Below are 22,099 nucleotides of genomic sequence, written 5' to 3' on the forward strand. Positions count from 1 at the left end.
TCTTTACCAGCGTCTTATTTTAAACACAGTGAAAGCATCAGTAGTGCTTATAAACAGTAGAGGGTCTCGCATAAGGAACCAGAAAAGGAGCAAATAAGGCACAACCTGTCGTGGTCACAGATTTGAGGGGACAGTAGTGTTCTCTCTGGAAGGCACAGACGGGAGAGCTGATTACCCAAAGGTTTAAATGTGGTTCTGAAGACAAGGTCACGCGACGAGGACAGCTAACCTGGAAGAAAGTTCCCGAACTGGAATTAAAGGCTATCGCTAGACAATGCGACTGCGAGGTTACGCACTCTGGGACTCCAGAAGTCTCCCATCAGCCCTGTGAAGTGGTGAAGGCACTGTGCAAATTGCGGGCTGGGCTGACCACACTTCTGGTTTGGAGTGCATGTTAAAAAAGGGCACGTTTCCTAAAAATCAAACTTTACATTAACTAGCAGAGAATAATCATTTTACACATTACAGTTTGTAAGCTTGATAAGATAGCAGGCTCTAAGTCAAAGTCTTGAAGAGGTTTCCGGAACCGCAGGCTGGAGGCTGGCTGGTTCTTCATGAGGACACACTCCACACTAATGAGCAGGGAGAGGGAAAGAGCAAGGAGACACATTAGCTTCCGGCGCATCCAGGAGCCTCGCGCTCCAGCCCCCCTGTGAGCGGAGCAGGCACCGGGCCGGCTCTCCCCGTGGCTCAGCTACACGTGGTGGCGGCCAGGCCAGACCAGACTGTCCAGAGGCAGGCTCGCAGGTGTGTTTGCACGGGGCTAACACGGCCCCGGGCTGTTCCAGAACTGTAGGGAGTCTCGTTAGCGGTAACAGTAACGATGGGAGGGTGTGTTTATTTATTTACGTAACTATTATTATCATATGCCAGGTAACACCCTCGGCACTTTTTGTATATGAACCAGTTTTGGCCTCATAACCAACACGTGAGGGAGGTACTCTTATTGTCCCCCTTTACAAACGAGGAGACTCAAGTTCAGAGACACTGAAATACTTGCCACAGCCACGCAGCTGGATGGCGGTGGAGCTAGGATGGCCCGTGCCGTGAACTGCTAGACTACACTGCTTCCCACAGAAGGCGACCTCTGATGGAAATATATCCAGAGAGAACACGGGTAGGCCAGCGGGAATGCATACATTTTCTCGAGTTTCAAGGCATTCATGTTTACACAGAATACCTCAGACGTCCATCATACAACACTCGTGCTTAAGACATTTACTGAAGAGAACGAGAATCTGTGGACTAGACTGCCCCGGACGTGAAGTCGGCAGCTCCGCTGAGCTGAGACAGAACTCACCGATGATGATGATGATGATGATGACCACCACGCTGATGCCTATGGCCCACATCTGCAACGAAAGGTCCAGGTCACATTCCCCAAAGAAAGACTGCCTGACTGCAGAGCGCCCCGCCGCCCTAGTCACGGAAAGGCGGTCAGGTCACTGGCCTGAGAGAATGCCGCTGTGAACGCCTGAACGTGCTGCTCTCGGTTCGGTCGGAAGGTTACTTACCCGCTTTTCCTAAGCCCCTCAAATGGCCTGCGGCCCCTCCGCAGCACGTGTTTGTGTATGAGTTCCCCACATCGGGAGGGGCTCCCGGGCACATGCAGTATGGGAAGTGTCACTTCCAAGCCAGGGGAGGGCAGGACACAGGGATCTGGTGGCCGCGCGTGTCTCTGACAGTCACGTAAGACCTGCAGGGGCCCTGTCCTGGGTGGCGCTGCTCTCGGCTCCTCTGCGAGCGCACTGCGGCCTCGGGGAAGCTCTTTCCACTCACCCCGCCGCCTCTCCCGGCAGCCTGTGTGCAGGGCTCCGCCGGGGGCGGGGCTGGGAGGGCTAATGTCTGTGACGGATTTGACACTCCTACATGCTGCTTCTTTATTTTTTAACTTTATTTTTATTGTCTACATGCTTCCCAAGCTCAGCCACAGAACGCGGCAGTCTCCTAGTTGTGGGGATGGAAAAGGGTGTACAGTCAGTGTTTAGATTCAGCGTCAACCCAAATTCCCCTGGGGAGTCAAACTCACCGCCAAGATTCGTGCACCCCAGTATTTGTGGGCTCTGTCCACCCCGAGAATGCAGAGGGGACTGAACGTAAAGACGAACTGAAGAGGATTACCTTGCAGTTCTTCCACCAATATTTTCTCTTCAACTTGGCAGCACTTGTTTCAAACTGGGAAGCTCCTGCCTGCAGTGCGTCCGCGCGGTCGTCTAACTCGGAGAGCTTCTGATCTCTTTCCAGCACCTTGTCCACGTTCACTCTCATGATGTCCACCACCTGAAGGAACATGACCCCACCACGTCACACATAAAGAAACGGAAGGACAAAAGGTCAGCCCTTTGTTATTTTGAGCCAAACTTTCATTAAAAAGGGGGCCAGTCCTCACCATTCCATGAAATAAACACTTAGTAAACTAGAACTAGAAGGGAACTTCCTTAACATGATAAAGGGTATTTCTGGGGAAAAAACCCGCAACTACCATCCATGCTCAATGGGCAAAAGCAAAAAGCTGCCCTGGCCGGTGGCTCAGTTGACTGGAGTGTCGTCCTGTCCCTGACACTAAAAGGGTGCTGGTTCTATCCTGTTCGGGGCATGTATGGGAGGCAGCCAATCGATGTTTCTCTCCCTCTCTCTTCCCCCATCCCTCTCTCCCTTCTTCTCACTCTCAAGTCAATAAACGTATCTCCGGGTAAGGATAAAACAAACGAACAAAACCCAGAAAGCTTTCCCCCTAAGAGCAGGGAACAAGAGAAGGATGCCCACACGCTCTCCTGCTGTTCACCATGGACTGGAAGTTCTGGCCAGAGCAACTGGGCACGAAAAATCAACAAAAGGCATCCAAGTTAAAAAGAAGAAATAAAATGACCCGTATTTACAGATGATCCCATATGTAGAAAATCTCAAAGAATCCCCAATAGGGTTAATAAACTAATGCCGTAAAGTTCCAGGGTACAATATCAGCATCTATAAGTCAGTGTTTCCATATACTAACATTTGAAAGGAAATTAATAAAAACAATTCTGTACACAATAGCATCCAAAAGAATAAAATACTCATGGATAAACTGAGCCAAGGAGGCAAAAACTTGGACACTGAAAACTACGAAACACTGTGGAAAAAAATGAAGACCTGATTAAATGTGAAGACATCCCATGTTCACAGAGTGGAAGACTTAGTATTGTTACGATGACAGTACTTGCCAAAATGATGTACTTAGTGCAGAGTCATCACAATCTCTGTCAAATGTCAGTGGTCGTGGCCCTGGCTGGTAGCTCAGTTGGTTAGAGCATGTTCCAGATACGCCAAGGCTGCGGGTTTGATCCCCGGTCAAGGTACATACAGGAAACAACCAATGGATGCATGGATAGATAGAATGACAAGTTGATGTATCGCTCTCTCCCTCTCCCTCTCTTCCCTTTTCTCTCTAAAGTCAGTAAATTTAATAAAAAGGCAATGGACTGATATAGACATTTCTACAAAGCATACATACAAGTGGTCAACAAACACACGAAAAGTTCGACACCACTGGTCATCAAGGAAATGCAAATCAAAGCCACAAAGAGATACGACTTTATACTCACTAGGATGTCTACAACAACAGAAACAGGAAAACAAGTGTCGGTGAGGGTGTGGAGAAACAGGAATCCTTGGATATTGCTCGTGTGCATGTAAAATGGTGCCGCTGCTGTGGAAAAGTTTGCTGGTTCCTCAAAGCTAAACACAGAACTACCATATGACCCAGCAACTCCATTCCTAGATACATACCCAAGAGAAAGAACAACATATGCACACACAGAAACTTGTATGCAAATGTTTATAAGCAACATAATTGGTAAAGCCAAAAGGTGAACAACTGAAAAATCCATAGACCGATGAATGGATAAACAAGGTATACACATGCAATGGAATATTAGCCATAAAAAGGAACAAGGTGCTGATATTTGTTACAATATGGATGAGCATCAAAAATATACTAAGTGAAAGAAACCAAACACAAAAGGCCACCTAGTGCGTGATTCCTTTTGTGTGATAGATCCAGAGTGAGAGCATTCATAGCAGCAGAAGCCAGTTAGAATGGGAGAGAACAGCAGAAAGAGGGGCGTGAGTCATTACTAAATGTGTACAAGGTGTTCTGTGGTGATGACAAAAAATTGTGAAACTAGACAGAAGTAATGGTTGCACAACACTGTGACTATAACAAAGAACCACTGAGCTGCACGCTTTCAAATGGTTAATTATGTTGTGTGAATTTCACCTGAACTAAAGAAACAAACACCGCTCCTTAAAATTCCTTTGGTTAAGAAAAGGGACCCAATTTGATTTTGTAAGTAAACAAAAGTTTCATGCAAGATGGAATGAGAATGGGTTTCTTAGCATGAAAATACAAAATTTTCAGAAGTTCATAAAGCCATCATATAAAAATATTACCATATGCTTTAGCAATCCAGTTAAACATAGTTTAACAGAAGTTTTACTTTTATATTTTTCTTACATTTATTGGGGTGAACTGGTTAATGAGATCATGTAAGTTTCCAGTGTACATTTCTAGGATACATGATCTGTATGCTGCACTGCATGCCCACCACATCTTCCATCACCATGTACTAGTGTGTGGCTCCTGGTTTAACAGAAGTTGAACGCTGCTTTCTAAGGCAGCTACATGCAGAAAGGCCAAGATATCCTTGTTGGACAATGATGGCTTTTAGGGACAGGGAAATAGTAGTTTGAATTTGCCCATCTTCCGTTGTGGGTCTGCAAACATAGGGCAGAACGAAGATGCTGTGAGCACCCTCTAACTCAAGAATTCCACAAACGCAGATTTGTGGGGCTAGAGCACTGTGCCAGCATCTGCCTTCTGCATGTCAATGGCACCAACTGGAGTTGATGCTAGAGGCCTGCTCAGGCTGAGTAATAGAAAGTCAGGCTATTGGAACAGCGTTTTGATGGAAAATCTGATCAGAAGGATTGGTCTTGGCTTGAACAACCTATAGATCTAATTCTGAATATTCGATTACCTATTTTATAAAGTAGTTCTCTTTTTTCCAATTTTTTTTTTGTGTGGAAAATATACATTATAAGGCAGTTCTGGGAGGAATGCCCTCAGGGAGGGGCATTTGTTTCAGGAAAACAAGCAGGAAGCAGAAGAATCTGACTTCTGCTTAGATCACGGCTCCCAGAATAGCAGGGGCGAAACTGTGTTACTTTTATGATATGGTCAGAATTTACTTTATGTTCACCCTTCTGTGCCACTCTTCCTAAATAATTATTTCCAGAGTGTTCCCATGTTGACTGAAAATTCATCTTTTCATCTTTTCAGAGCAGTACCTCATCCACTTGGTTCTGTGTCTGCTGAAGTCTGCGGTTACTGCCGGAGGCAGCGCTTGGACCTGCAGGCGCACCCGTAGACCTGAAACACGCAAAGGCACGAGCGTCAGTCGAGGAGCATTCCAAATACATTTCTGTATGTACGAAGTCATTCCAGTAACTTCGGAACTACAGCAGAAAACGAGTAACGAACAACGGTTCTAACGACATTTCTTCTAACTCCTCTGGAATTTCCAACATTCATCCACACGTGACAAGTGACCAGGGTCTAAGGCAGTGATGGCGAACCTATGACACGTGTGTCAGAGGTGACATGCGAACTCATTTTTTTGGTTGATTTTTCTTTGTTAAATGGCATTTAAATATATAAAATAAATATCAAAAATATGTTTTAGTTTTACTATGGTTGCAAAGATCAAAAAATTTCTCTATGTGACACGGCACCAGAGTTAAGTTAGGGTTTTTCAAAATGCTGACACGCCGAGCTCAAAAGGTTCGCCATCACTAGTCTAAGGAGAGGTTTAATAGAATCTGCTTTGTATCACTGAAGAACCTGGTCCTAAGATAGATAAACTCTACATTCCAATTTTCTAATTACTTTTTTCAAGCCACACATCTACTTAAAAGCACTCGATATTCCTCTGATAGTTATGGAATGCTTTTTCCAGTATGGTAAATACGGGCATTTACAGAAACAAGCAAACAATGCTCCCTCTCTTTAAACGTCTCATCAAACGCCGTATTTCTCCCCAGGCAGACCTTCCTTGACCACTCTGGGTTTGAAGACCTTACAGTTTCCATGACTTCATTGGTAACCCTTTGATTTGATTTTATATGCAGGCAGTCCTCGGTTACGTCGGACTTGATGTATGTTCGCCGTTACGCCACCATCTCCCATTTATTTATTAAAAAAAATTCCGTCATTTCGATGTATGTACATATGTGCTTTATGTTTTTTATTATTTATTTACCACAAGTAAAGGTCAGGAATTGTTATCTTTCTTTTAAATTTTTTTTACTGTTTCACTTCACTACTGCTGTGTCTGTGCTCCATGTGAGTGACGTAGGTGCTTACGTAGGTGGGGTCCGACTTACGGTGAAAATCACAGTAAGTCTCGCCCTAGGAACGGATCTCGGACGTAACCCGAGGGCCTGATGTATTACTATTCAAAAAGGGCAGGTAAATGGGAGGCAGTCAGATCCTATATGTCCTTGTGAAAAAGTATGCTGGGTCATTTCCAATTTCTGAGCCACCAGGATCCGAGTCTTTCTGCTGTTTGTCAAGTTTTGTTTTTCTGCATCTAGTACAACATTTACATACCAGGAACAAAAGTAACAATAATAAACCAGTAACATTGATTAGGCACAGAAAATGCCTATTATTAGATAAGGAAAAGTCTAAGGGGATCGTATCTCCGACGTAACCCTAGGGCCTACTGTGTATCAAAACGGATCCTAAAGGCTCACAGGCCCCTGTGTCTCAGAGGTCTCCCTGTTTCTAAGACAGCGCCTCGCAGGTGCCTTGCAGACAGCAGCCACCGACTCACTGAGCCAGCAGGCAGTGCTCTACCGCGAGTCAAAGGCCACGGAGGCAGCAGGTGTCTGCGAGGCCAGTACTGGTGCATTTTCCCATTCAGTCCTCATAACTCGTTGAGGGGGATACTACTATTATCCCCATTTTACAGACGGGTAAGGCGAGGCCTGGGCAGTCAGCACCGCGGGCCGGTATGCTGAGACCAGGTGCTGTGTAATCCCACGGACCCGGACCTTCACCCCTGGGGTCTCCTGGCCCAGCGGCCCCGGCAGCCACCCTGCAGAGTGGGGCCCCTAGTTTCTGGAAGGAGCCCGGGGAAGAACGCTTCCCTTCGCCGCTCTCCGTGGGCCATGAGCAGGCTGGAGAGGGAGCAGGGTTCGTGGCTCACAGTGTCTGCACGCTGCCCCGGGACGCCCGAGTGCACTCTGACCGTGGGCGCCTGGAGACAGGACAGGCCCTTCCCTGGCAACTTCCGGAGCCCAGCCCTGCAGCAGCCCGGCAGAGACCAGCGCCCCTTCGGGGACCCCGGCAGTGTCGGGGGGGTTGGGGGGGTTAGAGAAGGGCACGGGAAGGGGCGGGGACGGAGGCGGGGCGGGGCGGGCACTCCTAATCTGGAAAGCCCCCGGCCCCGCCCTGGCCCCTTCCGGGTCCCCCCGACAGCCGCTGGGCCCTCCGGGGCGGTCGGCGGCGCCGCGGGGTCGTTCCGCCCGTCTGCAGCCCGCACTCCCGGGGCCGCGCCCCACCCCGGCCTCGGAAGCCTCGCACAGGTTCGCACGGCCTCGGCCCGCGTCCGAAAGGCCGCCACCGGGAACCGGGCCAGGCGGGGCTCCCAGTCGCGGGCCGCCGCCCCCCGGGACCCGCAGCCGTCCAGCTCGCACGGCGTCACTCACATTTTGGCGGCGGTGGCGGCGGGCGAGTGTCGACGGAGCGGCGGAGAGGGACCGGAGGCCAGGACCTGGGCGGAGCGGTGGCGGCGCAGGGGCCGATGACGTCACAGGGCGGGGCCGGATGGGCGGACGAGGCGCACAGGCCGCGGTGGGCGTGTCGGAGGGGGCGGGGCCGGATGGGAGGGCGAGGCGCGCAGGCCGCGGTGGGCGTGTCGGAGGGGCGGGGCCGGATGGGAGGGCGGGGCGCGCAGGCCGCGGTGGGCGTGGCGGGGCGGAGCGCTGGGGGCGGGGCCACACGAGAGCGCTGGGGTCTGGTATCTGCCAGCCGAGCGCGGGTAGGTTAGCGCCCGCTCCTGTCCCAGGCGCCTGCTGCCCGCCGCCCGCCGCCCGCCGCCCATGCGGACCCTGGGGGACGTGGTGCATTACCCACAGGAGAGGGACTGCAGGTAAACCAGGTGGGCCGCTTGTCTACGTTGGAGACATCTGTGTGTTCCTGTTCCCCACATTAACCTAGCAGCCCCGCAGATCCCACATTTTCCCAAGAAACCTGTTAAAATGAGGTATGCAGTCCATTTGGGGCATTTATCAGACACTGATTGGTTTGGGTTCGCTGTCTTCGTATTCGTGATGCGAATAAGTATTTGTCACTGCACATAAGGGGCTGCAGTTTCTACACTGCATATTCCTGGGTCCCTAGCACAGAGTAGGTCTCCAACTTTTGATCCTATGGAGGCGGAGGCACATAGCTGAACGCAGAGGGTTACTTGGCAGCGTTTTCACGTTGTAACAAAGTATCCCTACCAACATAGGCAACTCCTGCCCTAAAAACAGACAAAACACTAATAGGTCATGTGGCAAGTTAGATGAGACCCGGAAAATAAACACTAACCTGTCTTTTCCAACTGTAAACGGAACAATTTGAAAAGTGAAATGTTAGTATATATTAGAATAGACAAGAGAGCGTCACAGAGGAGGTGGGATTTGAGACTTTCCCACCAAAGGATGAACAAAGGTCAAGAACAAAGAAAATAGTGGAAATGGCACAGACCAACCAGAGGGAGCAGGTTGGGGCACAGGTGGACATAAGATGGAATGAAGGCTGGACAGACATGTCGTTTAAATGCAGTGGCTGCAGAAACCATCGAGGCCCCAGGCAGAGCGTGCAATCTGTCTGGCAGTGGTGCTGAGACGGATGAGATGGGGAGGGGCCACCAGGGAGGAGTCAGCTGGACATGCCTTTTAACAGACTTCAGAGGACTTTAACGGAAAAGGTGAATTTATTTATGGATCTTTATATTTTTATTGATTTCAGAGAGGAAGGGAGAGGGAGAGATGGAAACATCAATGATGAGAATCATTGGTTGGCTGCCTCCTGCACGCCCCACACTGGAGATGGAGCCTGCAACCCGGGCACGTGCCCTGACCGGGAATCGAACCGTGACCTCCTGGTTGATAGGTCGGGCCTGAAAAGGTAAATGTAGCCTGGTGTCTTTACCATTCAAATAACTGCACTGGGGCAAATGATACATTGAGTGGTGCCTGAGAACATAGTTGAAAGTGTTCTGGAAACCGTGGATCTACTATGACATTTTCCCCATCGTGGCCATGTTTGAAACCATGTAACATTCAATGTCAAAACGTCACATCTGGATCTAAGGAAGTACTTGAAATTATTTCACATGGTTTGAAACATGCCCATCCAACTTGGATTGCAGTATCAGGTAAAGTTAAAGCAACACACACACACACATAATATGGGGAAATTTTCTTCATTTTTAATTTACAGCAGAAAGAATATAAAGCATTCAGAAAACATTTTCCATATTTTTAAGGGCAATTCAAAACATTTTGCATGGTTTCCAGCAGCTGAGTTCTTCAACAGATCCATTGATTCAATGATGCTTTACATGCACAATTACAAAAATAAAACTTACAAAAAAGAAGACATCTAGACTAGTTTTACATGCAAGTCTCAGGGACCCCCCATTGGGCGCCAACTACTGTGTGGAACTGCCATAAGCGACCGTGCAGCCAGAAAGGGGTTCGAGTTAGTGTCTTTATTTCGTTCACACAGTACAGCTGATTTCAGATGGGTAACAAGAATAGCAATGAAATCTTCAGGAGACAGAATAAGATTAGCTATTAACTTTTATAATGAAATCTACTCCTGGCACTTGGGAATTCAGATTATCCAAGAAAGCTGCGCTTACCTATCATCTTATATTCAAAATTAAGATTCATAACCGAGGAAAAGCGGTCAGAAGTGCTTCGTATCGGTGGGAGCGTACTGGTACCCCCCCTAGGATTCACAGTTGGACTGCTACTTCCTGTCCCCTCCGCGAGAACCCTCCCAATTCTCCATCAGTCTTTCTCTTCCCGAATTGTCTAACTCGCTCAGCGAATAATGTAGCATGTGGAACATGAACAAAATAAGTGTGAGGGTTAAAGCAAACCCACTGAGGTCATTACTCTTGTCAAAAGATCAGTTATTTGTACCAGAATAAATGGAATAAACATCTAAATTCGGCATTAAGACAGGATATTCTGAGAGAGCTGGCTTTCACGTTCTATTCCCACTTAGGAATGCAATTGTGTGTGTGTGTGTGTGTGTGTGTGTGTGTAAATGACTGTGTCCTCCTGTAGGTTAAACTGTAAAATAAAAGGGATCGTGGGTGGGGTGTGGGGTGTGGGGTGTGGGGGGGAGGACTGCAACAGCTGTAACAGAACCCACACATTTAAAATAACAAAATTGAGTCAGCTCAGTTTACAAATGTACAGATGGCTACTAGTTGTGGGGCTGTCACTGTGGTCGAAGCTGATCACAAGCAGTAAGACGTATACTGTACAGTAATTTGAGGTTGGCAGTGAAAGGAATTAAAAAACAAGTACAATTATAGAAAAGGCACCAAGAGCACTGACCCCAGTGTTTACCTCGATCCTGTTGTGTCTACCTTCCTTCTGAAAAGACACCAGTTTAAAAGCTTATTTGTGAATATTTTTAGGCTTCACAACGAGCCTTGAGTTTGAACTTACAGTTGGCAGCCAGAACCAAGAAAAGAAAACACACACACACACGATGATGTCAGCTTTACACCAACTGGTCCTGAAACGTAACCTGGGAATTTTTAAACTGGCATCGGCAGATGCGAACTGGACTCTCCTCGATGGGACGTTAGTAGTTGAATGTTTAAAAGCATCAGATTTCTTTGGCTCCTCGTTCTGTGAAAATAGTCATGTGCCGTGACATCCCTACAAGACCAGTCTGCATCTCTTAAAGTTTTAGTTATTTCTTTTGTGTGCAGTTTTTTTAAATGACATGTTCTGATTTCCAGCAGGAGACATGAAAACGTGAGACATTTTTCTACCTTTCGCACTATTTCTTTTGTCAGGGTTTGGTCGTCCTAAGTATTCTTCGCTGGAGCGAGTGGATGGTATTAAGCTGTTTTACGGATTCATCTTATGATTATCTGTTTAGCAAAAGGAACTTAATTTTCTTAAGCAATTATTAGCATTCACATTACTTGGCACCATTGGCAAAATTTTTTTTTTAAATAAAATAAAATAAACTCCTGGTAGCCAAAATTAAATGTAAACATATCCTTTTTTTTAAGTAATGTTACTCTGCCTTTTCTCCTAAGTCTAAATACAGTAGCTCTTTTTTTATTTTTATTTTATTTGCAGTTTAGTCATGCTTTAGCAAAATGTTCTTCTAAAGAACATTTAAAATAAAGTACTCTTATAGTGAAATAAAGTTTTTTTTTTGTTTCATTTTACAGACCATAGCCACTAATGCTTTGCTTGTGTTCATTTCTTTTTTCTTGATTTCATGCACATATCTCTTTGTTTTAATATATACAATATATACAAACAATACATCCACATTTTTCTTGCTCATTCAGACAAAACTATACAAATAATTTTATCTTGCCATGTTATTGACCTTTGTGAATAAAATATTTAGCAATTAATATAATCCCTTTCAAATATTTCTCACTTTCCATCTCTACCTTCTATATATACACAGAAACTGCTCTGTTTGGATGAGATATAGCCAAAAATATGGAATTTACTGGCCAGAACGCAGCACCACGCTGATCTTTTAGGTGGCAAATGTCCAGGCAAGGTTTATGATTCCTCAGAATGACTACACTTCCCAGGGTTACTGGAGAAAGCTACATGCTCTACCGATTCTCTAAGTAACCCCCATTGCACATGAAAGTAAGGCAAAAAAATTAAAGTGCTGAACATGAGAAAAGGGACACGATGAGTCCTCGCAGGTTCCTGGGGGTGGGGGGTGGGGGGAGTGGGGGGGGCAAGAAAATAAATCTTCACTCTGGTAGCGGTTTCTCCTCAGTTCCCATGCATTACCCGTTTGCCACGCCCGCCCCTCTGCAAATTTCCACAAGACATTAAAAACCTGCAGATTTTTTAAAAAGTTGCATTAAGTGTGCTGTCGAGGTTAAAACAAGAACAAACGGAACAGTGAAGGAAATGAGAACGCACGGACGCAATAAAGATTGGGGTGATCTAAGCCCTCCGCTGACAACGAATCCCGAAGAGTCAGCCTCTTGGAAGCCACTGGCAGGCGCGGGAGCAGCGTTCTCGTGTTGCCAGCGCATCCCCACCACTTCTTCCCTATATTTTTGGTATAAATATTTGTACAGTTCCACGCGATGTTTGAGTACAGCCCTATGTGAGCAGGAAAGCGGCCGCTTCCCCAGGGGAGCCTCTCCCTTCCTCGCGGCGTCTGGTTTCCCCGCGACCCAACAGAAGACTGAGTTCCATGATGTCTCGCTGATCAAATTAAAAGTTGTCCATGAAAGTGCAAATGCAATGAACAAAACATTCCTGTTAAAATCCTGCAGCTGATCTCTCCAAAACTGCAGAGGGATTGTGTGTGTGTGTGCGTGTGTGTGTGCGCGCGCGCGCTTGTGTGTTGTTGCATGTCTCTGCTAAAAACAGAAATGAAAACAGTCTGAAAAGCAATGTCACATTGCTAAGGGATGCTGCTGTATGTCTTCAAGTTCCTTGGCCTTTTTCAATTCTTTCACTCTGCAAGAGAAACAAAACAGAACACCAGGTGGTCACTATAGAGTGAAACTGACCAAACCCAGGAAAGGGCATTCCCATTCCCTCTCAAGTACAAAAAAATAAAAGAAGACGACGAAGAAGAAAAAGACCATTTGAGGATTGATGCCAAAAGAACCCGTTTAACTGCTGGGGGTCATACTCCAGAGGAAGGGGGGCCCTTCCTGAACCCCCGCTCTGCCGCCACCTGCTCCCAACACAAAGCAGAACCGAAACCCACTTCACGAATCGAGCGCAACAGTCACGTGTGCGTCTCAGACGGTGTTAACGGTTCAAACAGCTTTCTTCTTGGCCCGGTGGACACCGTGAGCGCCCTGTAATTCCTGTAATTCCAGGTGACGCAAGTGAGGGGGCCTGCACACGCCTCTATGCGGTGCGGCCTGGCCTAGGAAACCAGCTGCCTTTGCTCGCAGACTCAAGGTTGTCAGAGGTCGCGGCCCTGAGCTCACACCTGCACAGCTCGGGCTCACCCCAGGGGCGTCTGGTGTTCATGCTCCTGACGTGCTTCCCAGAGGAGAGGTCTGGTCACCGCCCCCTGCTCCCGGGGGGCAGCAATAGGGGGCAATGCACGTAAGGGACGTGGTTCCAGGTGTCCCACATGGTGTGCTAACCACATGCAAATGCAACTGTTACAGAGTCCTGGGAAGTCGGTATCAGCAAATGACTGGTTACTGACCACCTCCGGTCTGTTCTCATGTAAACACTCGCCGCGGTGTTTTAGGGGGGCCCCCGATGCAGACGAGGGACCAGGGCAGAGGCCGTGAGCGCCGAGAAGAGCTCTCCTCACTGACCAATCAAGACCCCCGCCGTCACGGCAGAAGGACCCCGTGCCAGTGACTCCGGGGTCTAGCCTCCCAGGCCGGTGCCCGCCGCGGGCGTCACGGGCAGCTCGCAGCCCTGCGTGCCCCATGGTAACGTCTGCTTCCCAAACCCGGGAGAGGTGACGGCGGCCAGCAGAGGGGCTGTACTTGCACAGCCTGGCCTGTCTGACTCGCGCCTTTCGGACCCGGACCTCTAACAGGGAGGTCAGTAATCCCACAGTTTCAGGTCTCGGAGTGTCACGCCTCTCCTGGGACCTGCAGTTATATCAGCACATTTACATTTCACTGCAAAGCAAATGCTAGTTTACTTTCTGGATAAACTCGAGCGGGCAGAAAACGTTCTGGAAACCCCGTGGGGAGGAGACATTCGAAACCCCGCGGCGAATTATCCAGGCGTCTGTTACAGAGGTGGCGCGTCTGCTGGGACAGCCGTTCAAGACGACGGTTCTATTTACCGCCTCCGCGCAGAACCGCTTCTCAGGGACGAAGCTCCCATGGCACCGTCATTAATAGGAAAGGGCAGGACAGCAGGGGGCACCTTGCTGGTCTGATTAGCTGCGGCATTCAGCGAGCCCAGCTCGATCAAACCGGGGATCTTCAAGACGGTTAAATCCCTTTCTTAACAGGCACGTTTAGAAATCGTTGCTGTGTTCACCACGGCACCCAGGCATTACTTAGTTTTCAGTTTTGTAAGGAAACACACCGTGGGTTAGGAAGTAACCCGGGTACGGCCACGCAGAGGGGTGCATCATTCTAGGTCCTTGATTTTGGACATGCAGACTTGATCAGTCGGTGGCGTTTTAAAAATTGAAACATGCTGTAGTCTGGGTTCAATTTTTAAACATGCAACGTCTATACTAGCAGCTCTTTGGCTGGAGAAATGCAAGGCATGCAGCGATGCCACGTGTACTTCCGGGCATGCAATTGTCTGCGCCTGCGCAGACCTCAGGTGCTGAGTTAGGGCAGGGTGTGCATGCTGCTTCCAGTGCTACACTGTATCTCCGCTCTCCCGCGGGACTCATTCACAAATACACATGACTCCAGCGCGAGGAGACCTCTAGAGGGAGAATCCTTAACTCCACACCTGACAGCATAAACCAAAGACAGCCGTTCCGTTTTCTAGAGGGACACAGGGATGCTTTAAAAATACCCAGTTCCTCATCGAGATGAGATGAAAGGGGAGTGAAGTATAACCAGAAACGTTTTACAGTTTCACACGAAAGAATCTGTCGTCAGCTGGTCACGACGGGTCTAGCCTGAAGTTTTCTTGAGTTAAAATGGCCATGTTTGTGTTTGCAGTTTCTTTCTGAAATAAAAAGCCAGCTAAGTTTTCATAAGGTTTTTAGGCTGCCATGAAACGAGTGACTGCCTTGCACACCGCTAAGGGCAGAGATGGCTACGGCGGTTGACAAGGGAAATGAGACACGGAGGTCGTCCGACAGTTTCAGATCCATCTAACTCCCGAGCTAATGTGGAGAATCCATTCTCAGCTTCGTGCTGAGGTGCGCAGACACTGGCATTGTGACATCGAAATGTCTCAGGTAGCCGGGCCGTGGTGGCTCAATGGATTGAGCGTCGTCCCATGGACCAAGAGGTCCTGGGTTCGATTCCCAGTCGGGGCACACGCCTGGGTTGCGGGTTCGATCCCCAGTGGGGGGTGTGCAGGAGGCAGCCGATCAATGAGTCTCTCTCATCATTCATGTTTCTATCTCTCCCCCCCCCCCTTCTTCTCTGAAATCAATAAAAAAAAATGACTCAGGTATGTTTTTAAAAACAGGAAGTCATTGAGGGAGGACTTGCAGAAAAGGGAAGAGAACACTTATGTTCCAATAGCTGCACAGGTGACTTAAAACTTGTGACCTTCTCTAGTTCTCATGACACCACCTTCTCCCCAGTTTGTAAATGGACAGCACGGGATTGTGGACGTGAGCTGCTGCCCCGTCAGCTGATGCTCCAGTTAACAGGCGGCAGTGCAGGGGTTCGAGGCCACTGCTGCCTCCAGGATCTCAGGAGAACAAAGGAGTGTGTTCTCAGGTTCTCACTTTATTGGTTTTCCCCAAAACACTTGACAGAAGACGCATCTGGAAAACGTCCCTGGGCTGAGATAAGTGTGTTGCTGAAAACCGATGAGAACAATCGCATCTTCCCATTCTCAGATGTCGTCCTCTGTATGACCCCGTGGTGAGTTTATGCCAACGTTTTAGGGAGAAAAAGTACCTCCCCATCAAATGCACGTGTCGATTTCTCAACATAGATTCGAGACGTGAAAAGAGTGGGCCTAAGAATCAGGGGAATGGAGAGATTTTCACCTTCGTTCTCCAAGCTGCGGTGTGTAGACCCCGCTAAGGCTCTCACAGTCTGCCCTACGGGAACCCGGACGGAGTTCCATGGGACCGGAGGGCAGTGTCGGGGTAAGAGAGGTGTCTGATTGTTTTGTTTTCAATCAATTACCAATCCAATAAAGTATGTGTGGATGTCGCACTGTCTCCAAAGACACAGAAAACAATGAGTTCTCTTACTGGAGTGGTTTAGAACAACACCTGATACTGTCATTTTTTGTTAACGAATTCTAGGGAATAGAGGTTTCAAATCAGAGTGTTTCCGATAGTTACAGGAACTTGTTGGTTCGTCTTAGCCAAGTTACAAATAATCCCTAAAACACACAGGTCAACTAAAACCCTACCGACCACAGCGAGGACACACAACAGCAGTCCCACAGTCACCATCTCGGGGAGAGTCTACTTGCTTGCTCGTATTTCCGAGCCAGAATGAGTGGGGAGCTCAGGGAAAGAGGTCTTGCCGTTTTCCAGAAAGCCCATTGGATTGCAAAACGAAGGAGACGACGAGGCCCAAGAAGGAGGACCCAGAGCAGGTGTCTGTGCTCCAACAGGTCCCCTTCCCAGAAGAGGCAAGAGAGACGACCTAGAGGCTGAAACGCCCCCACGGTGACACATCCCATCCAGTGCCCCCCCCCCCCCCCCCCGAAACCGGCTCCCATCAGATGCGACCAGGGAAGTGGGAGCGCCCACTGCTGGCCTGGGCTCCGCTCCCTCTTGGCTGAACGGCCCCCCTGCCAGGCATTGCTGGAGGGCGGCCCTCGCAGAGAAGCACGTGTAACAGCGCAGAGTAGCAGAGCGTGGGGGAGGACCCGCCCGGGCACCTCGCAGGGTGTCCGCTCTCCAGTTAGTTGCCTAGGTAACGGCAGCATCTGCCAAGTCAAGTGTTTGGAAACCCAGTCGTCAAATATAGAGAAAAATGTGTGGCCTAAAAACGTGTGTCCAGGCCGGGGCGGCTCGGAGGCTGGAGGCTGAGAATCGACCCAGGAACCAGGAGGTCAGGGTCTGATTCCCGGTCAGGGTACCTGCTGGGGTTGTGGGCTCCATCCCCAGTGGGAGGCGTGCAGGAGGCAGCCGATCCATGGTTCTCTCTCATCACTGATGTTTCTGTCTCTCTACCCTCTCCCTTCCCCCCTCTCTCTCTCTCTCTCTCTCTCAAAAGAAATATCAAATACAAATAAATAAATGTATATGTGAGCAGCGTTATTTCTCACGTGCTATACAAAGAGTTGAAGGTTAATTAGCAGCATAACTAAGCAGTAATGCTGCCAGTACCCTTCAGACAAACAGTAAATAAATAAATAAATAAATAAATAAATAAATAAATAAATAAATAAATAAAAAACCCCCAAAAAACAAATAAATAAATAAAAATGTGTGCCCAAGAAGTGTGATCTTTTCTTCCTCCAACTGGGGTTCCTTATCCCAGTGGGACAGTGCCACCCACCTTCACTGATGAGGTAACTCAGTCAGCGGTTTCCAGGAAGAGGCGGGGTAGGGCCCCTGAGCGCCCGCTGCCTGTAATGACCTGCAGTGACTGTAATGACCTGCAGTGCCTATAATGATCTGCAATGACTGTAATGACCTGCAGTGCCTATAATGACCTGCAGTGACTGACTGTAATGACCTGCAGTGCCTGTAATGACCTGCAGTGCCTATAATGACCTGCCGTGCCTTAATGACCTGCAGTGACTGACTGTAATGACCTGCAGTGACGGACTGAAATAACCTGCAGTGCCTGTAATGACCTGCAGTGACTGCCTGTAATGACCTGCAGTGACTGACTGTAATGACCTGCAGTGCCTGTAATGACCTGCCGTGCCTTAATGACCTGCAGTGACTGACTGTAATGACCTGCAGTGCCTGTAATGACCTGCAGTGACTGTAATGACCTGCAGTGATGGACTGTAATGACCTGCAGTGCCTGTAATGACCTGCCGTGCCTGTAATGACCTGCAGTGACTGCCTGTAATGACCTGCAGTGCCTGTAATGACCTGCAGTGACTGTAGTGACCTGCAGTGACTGACTGTAATGACCTGCAGTGACGGACTGTAATGACCTGCAGTGCCTGTAATGACCTGCAGTGACTGACTATAATGACCTGCAGTGCCTGTAATAACCTGCAGTGACTGTAATGACCTGCAGTGACTGTAATGACCTGCAGTGACGGACTGTAATGACCTGCAGTGCCTGTAATGACCTGCCGTGCCTTAATGACCTGCAGTGACTGACCGAAATGACCTGCAGTGACTGACTGAAATGACCTGCAGTGCCTGTAATGACCTGCAGTGACTGCCTGTAATGACCTGCAGTGACTGCCTGTAATGACCTGCAGTGCCTGTAATGACCTGCAGTGACTGTAGTGACCTGCAGTGACTGCCTGTAACGACCCGCAGTGACTGACTGTAATAACCTGCAGTGACTGCCTGTAATGACTGACCTGCAGTGCCTGTAATGACCTGCAGTGACTGTAGTGACCTGCAGTGACTGCCTGTAACGACCCGCAGTGACTGACTGTAATGACCTGCAGTGACTGCCTGTAATGACTGACCTGCAGTGCCTGTAATGACCTGCAGTGACTGCCTGTAATGACCTGCAGTGACTGACTGTAATGACCTGCAGTGCCTGTAATGACCTGCCGTGCCTTAATGACCTGCAGTGACTGACTGTAATGACCTGCAGTGCCTGTAATGACCTGCAGTGACTGTAATGACCTGCAGTGATGGACTGTAATGACCTGCAGTGCCTGTAATGACCTGCCGTGCCTGTAATGACCTGCAGTGACTGCCTGTAATGACCTGCAGTGCCTGTAATGACCTGCAGTGACTGTAGTGACCTGCAGTGACTGACTGTAATGACCTGCAGTGACGGACTGTAATGACCTGCAGTGCCTGTAATGACCTGCAGTGACTGACTATAATGACCTGCAGTGCCTGTAATAACCTGCAGTGACTGTAATGACCTGCAGTGACTGTAATGACCTGCAGTGACGGACTGTAATGACCTGCAGTGCCTGTAATGACCTGCCGTGCCTTAATGACCTGCAGTGACTGACCGAAATGACCTGCAGTGACTGACTGAAATGACCTGCAGTGCCTGTAATGACCTGCAGTGACTGCCTGTAATGACCTGCAGTGACTGCCTGTAATGACCTGCAGTGCCTGTAATGACCTGCAGTGACTGTAGTGACCTGCAGTGACTGCCTGTAACGACCCGCAGTGACTGACTGTAATAACCTGCAGTGACTGCCTGTAATGACTGACCTGCAGTGCCTGTAATGACCTGCAGTGACTGTAGTGACCTGCAGTGACTGCCTGTAACGACCCGCAGTGACTGACTGTAATGACCTGCAGTGACTGCCTGTAATGACTGACCTGCAGTGCCTGTAATGACCTGCAGTGACTGACTGTAATGACCTGCAGTGCCTGTAATGACCTGCAGTGACGGACTGTAATGACCTGCAGTGCCTGTAATGACCTGCAGTGACTGCCTGTAATGACCTGCAGTGCCTGTAATGACCTGCAGTGACTGTAGTGACCTGCAGTGATGTGACAGGTCACGCAGCCCACGCCTCGAAGACAGATCGTTATGCGAGCCCACTCCTCACGCTTCCCTTCCGCGTGGGGACCTGGGTTTCCGCCATCGGACGGAGGGACGCCCTGTCCCCTGCCCGGCGCAGCCCCTGGGGAAGCAGGCTCCCGGCAGGGCCGCGAGGGGTGTCTCGGCCTCAGCCATCCTGCCGGCACCTGCTCACTAGGGAAGGAGTGAAGCTGTCGGCTCCACCTCCGTGTCCAACAAGCTTCCTCCTAAACGGACAGCGAGGGCGTCCAAGACCAGACACCCCTAGGATGCCAGCAAGAACCTGAGATGCTTTTTAAGGCGTTGTTAGCCTTTTTACGGCTAAGCCTTCAGGGAAAAAGCTTTTCCTTAGCCTGCCCCGAGTGAAGACGGAAAGTGGGGTGCATTTCTGCTGCTGTGCTGGGGCCTCGGCTGCTGTGTCTCAGTCCTGGTGGCCGACGTCGTCCCGCGCCAGGGAGCCTCTGGGGCGCTCACCGAGGGGTTGGGGTCGCCCAGCGTTTCACAGACACTGTCCCATGACGTTTAACTAAGTTTCCAACCAGTTCTTCTCCCGGGGAAACCGCGGCCGCGTCAGCGCTTCATCAGCTGACCAAGTGCGTGCATCACCTTCTTTCACACCCACCCCAGGGGTGTGGCTTCTCCCCAGAGAATGTTCTGCCTCCAAGAGCCAGCTCAGCTTGGGGACCACGAGGAGGAGTGTCCCTGCGACATCAGTGAGGGGACGGGGAGGGAGCGATCGCACTGGCCGTCACACAAAGCCAGAGGCCAGCTCTCCCTCCAGTCACCGGGCGAGGTAAAGACGAACGTTCTAGAAGGACCCGGAGGCTTCTCAGCTCCTCTGCCCGGACCCCCCTACAGGCTCTGGGCGGAAGGAGGCTATGACTCCCGACTTCCTGAGGGGACTTCTGGGAGCTCAGGATGGATGCAGGGGGCGCCTGGGAAATGAAGGCGGACGCCGGCTGGCACTGGAGAGCATCCTTCAGAAACCAGGTCTTAAACACGGTCCCTCACACGCCAGGAGCGACAAGCCCCACAGCACACAGCAGCCGCTTTTACTAAATGCCGGCTCTGCGCAGCAGACGTGGGAAGCTGGTGTCGCAGGCCAGGCCGTGCGGCTGTCAGTTCAGCGGAACCCGAGGGCACGCAGCGTTCCCTTCGGAAAAGCTTCTAAATGGGCGAAGCATCATCTCTGCGTGCAGAGGCTGAGGGGGACTGGGAAGAGAGCAAGGAGGCTCCTGCCCCCCTCTTCTCCTGAGCCCCACACACAGGCCCCTCCGAGCCGGCTCTGCCGCACGGGACCCCGGCTATTCCGCGCGCCTAGCCCTGGCGAGGGCGGACTAGTTCCACTCCCCAAAGCGCGTAGCTGCTTCCCTATGATCTTTCACACAAGTGGCCCCTTCGATGTGCCGACCCATGGGGCCTGGTCTCGAAGAACTTATAAAAACTCCATTCTCCTGGTACTGCAGGTCGGCGAACTAGGGCCCCTGGGCCGGCTCGGCCCGAGCGTCTTGTGAGAAGGGCCACCCACTCCGCCCAGGGACTCTCCACAGCTGTGTTCCAGCTGCGATGGCAGAACCCAGTGGTTGCCATGGAGACGGCCTGACCTTTGAAGGAAAAGCCAGCCGACCCAACCCTTGGCTTCCGCTAGAATGAACTGGCATCAGCGTCGACACAGATGCAGTCAGTGGGGAGTTACACCTCGGGAAACACGCGAAGCTTCAGGCGTTTTGAAGGCTGCTCGTTCCTCGGAAATCTCGCAGGTGACTATGTGACTGTTGGTGTAGAGTGGAGGAGGAGGGGTGCCATGGGAAGTCGAGAGAGACTCCCACGTTATATTTCCGGGGCGTCTTCTCTCAGCACGACGTACGTACAAGACAAACGTGGGCAAATTAATCTACATGGAAGCCTGTGTTCGGTGACTTCGATTCCCGGGTCTTAAACCGGTTTTCTGGCATGAAATCCTTGATTACCGCTTAAGACCTGTCCCAGTCCCCCCGGCGGGGCCTCTCACCCCGCTGCCCGCTGACACATCAGCATCCCGCTCTGAGGCCGACCGAGGCCCAGGCGCCGTCGTTTCTTTAAAACGCCGACGATGGGAGCATCGCCTCTGAGCTGCAGCAGGACGCACGGAGGTGAGGGCCCTCGCTCCGCATCCCCGGCCGGCTTTGCCTTGAAACGCCGGTCAGCTCCGCTCGCGTTGTTACAGCGAAGGTGGGGGCGATGCTGACAGGGCGGCTCTGGGTGCTGACTGACCCCGCAGCGCCGGGGGAGGGAGAGTAGAAAAGCACAAAGCCGGTGCCACCCAGGGAGCCTCCTTGCTTTAGAAATTTGGACCCAGCAGATGAGGGAAGTTCGCGGGGCCAATGACCTCGCTCGCAAGTACCCACTCGCTCCCTGTTTCAGCCTGAGAGTCCCACGTGTGCCCCCAGCCGCCCGTGTGCACCGGAGGCGTCTCCCCCTCCTCCGCATGCCCGGTGCGGCCTCCGCGCCCCCCCCCCCCCTCGCTTGCTCATGCATCGGGCATC

At 50.3% G+C, this 22,099-nt stretch overlaps 2 protein-coding genes and 1 non-coding gene across 14 annotated transcripts in view; 1 reads left to right on the plus strand and 2 right to left on the minus strand.

The window, feature by feature from the left end:
* Positions 1 to 409: 409 nt before the first annotated feature.
* VAMP3 (vesicle associated membrane protein 3) lies at positions 410 to 7,887 on the minus strand. Of its 2 annotated transcripts, XM_059691388.1 has the most exons (5): positions 7,753 to 7,887; positions 5,329 to 5,410; positions 2,122 to 2,280; positions 1,301 to 1,352; positions 410 to 572 (listed from the first exon to the last, which is right to left on the minus strand). In XM_059691388.1, coding segments are annotated over exons 1-5 (315 nt in total). In that variant the 5' UTR covers positions 7,755 to 7,887; the 3' UTR covers positions 410 to 552. The 2 variants fall into 2 exon arrangements, with proteins under 2 accessions (XP_059547371.1, XP_059547370.1); XM_059691387.1 differs by lacking the exon at positions 7,753 to 7,887 and having other exon boundaries at positions 5,329 to 5,475.
* A 1,615-nt stretch (positions 7,888 to 9,502) lies between these two features.
* Positions 9,503 to 22,099, minus strand: part of CAMTA1 (calmodulin binding transcription activator 1) — a 683,296-nt gene continuing 670,699 nt past the window's right edge. For all 11 annotated transcript variants that reach the window (XM_059691394.1, XM_059691396.1, XM_059691393.1 and 8 more), the window contains one exon: positions 9,503 to 12,801. In XM_059691394.1, coding sequence (XP_059547377.1) covers positions 12,769 to 12,801 — 33 coding nt within the window. In that variant the 3' untranslated portion in view covers positions 9,503 to 12,768. The remainder of the gene's footprint in view (positions 12,802 to 22,099) is intronic.
* On the plus strand, positions 17,164 to 17,282 carry LOC132232191 (small nucleolar RNA SNORA19). The gene has a single exon (XR_009452330.1). It is a non-coding gene; the product is annotated as a small nucleolar RNA SNORA19 (small nucleolar RNA).

This window comes from Myotis daubentonii, chromosome 3, assembly GCF_963259705.1.
Source record: "Myotis daubentonii chromosome 3, mMyoDau2.1, whole genome shotgun sequence".
NCBI classification, from domain to species: Eukaryota; Metazoa; Chordata; class Mammalia; order Chiroptera; family Vespertilionidae; genus Myotis; species Myotis daubentonii.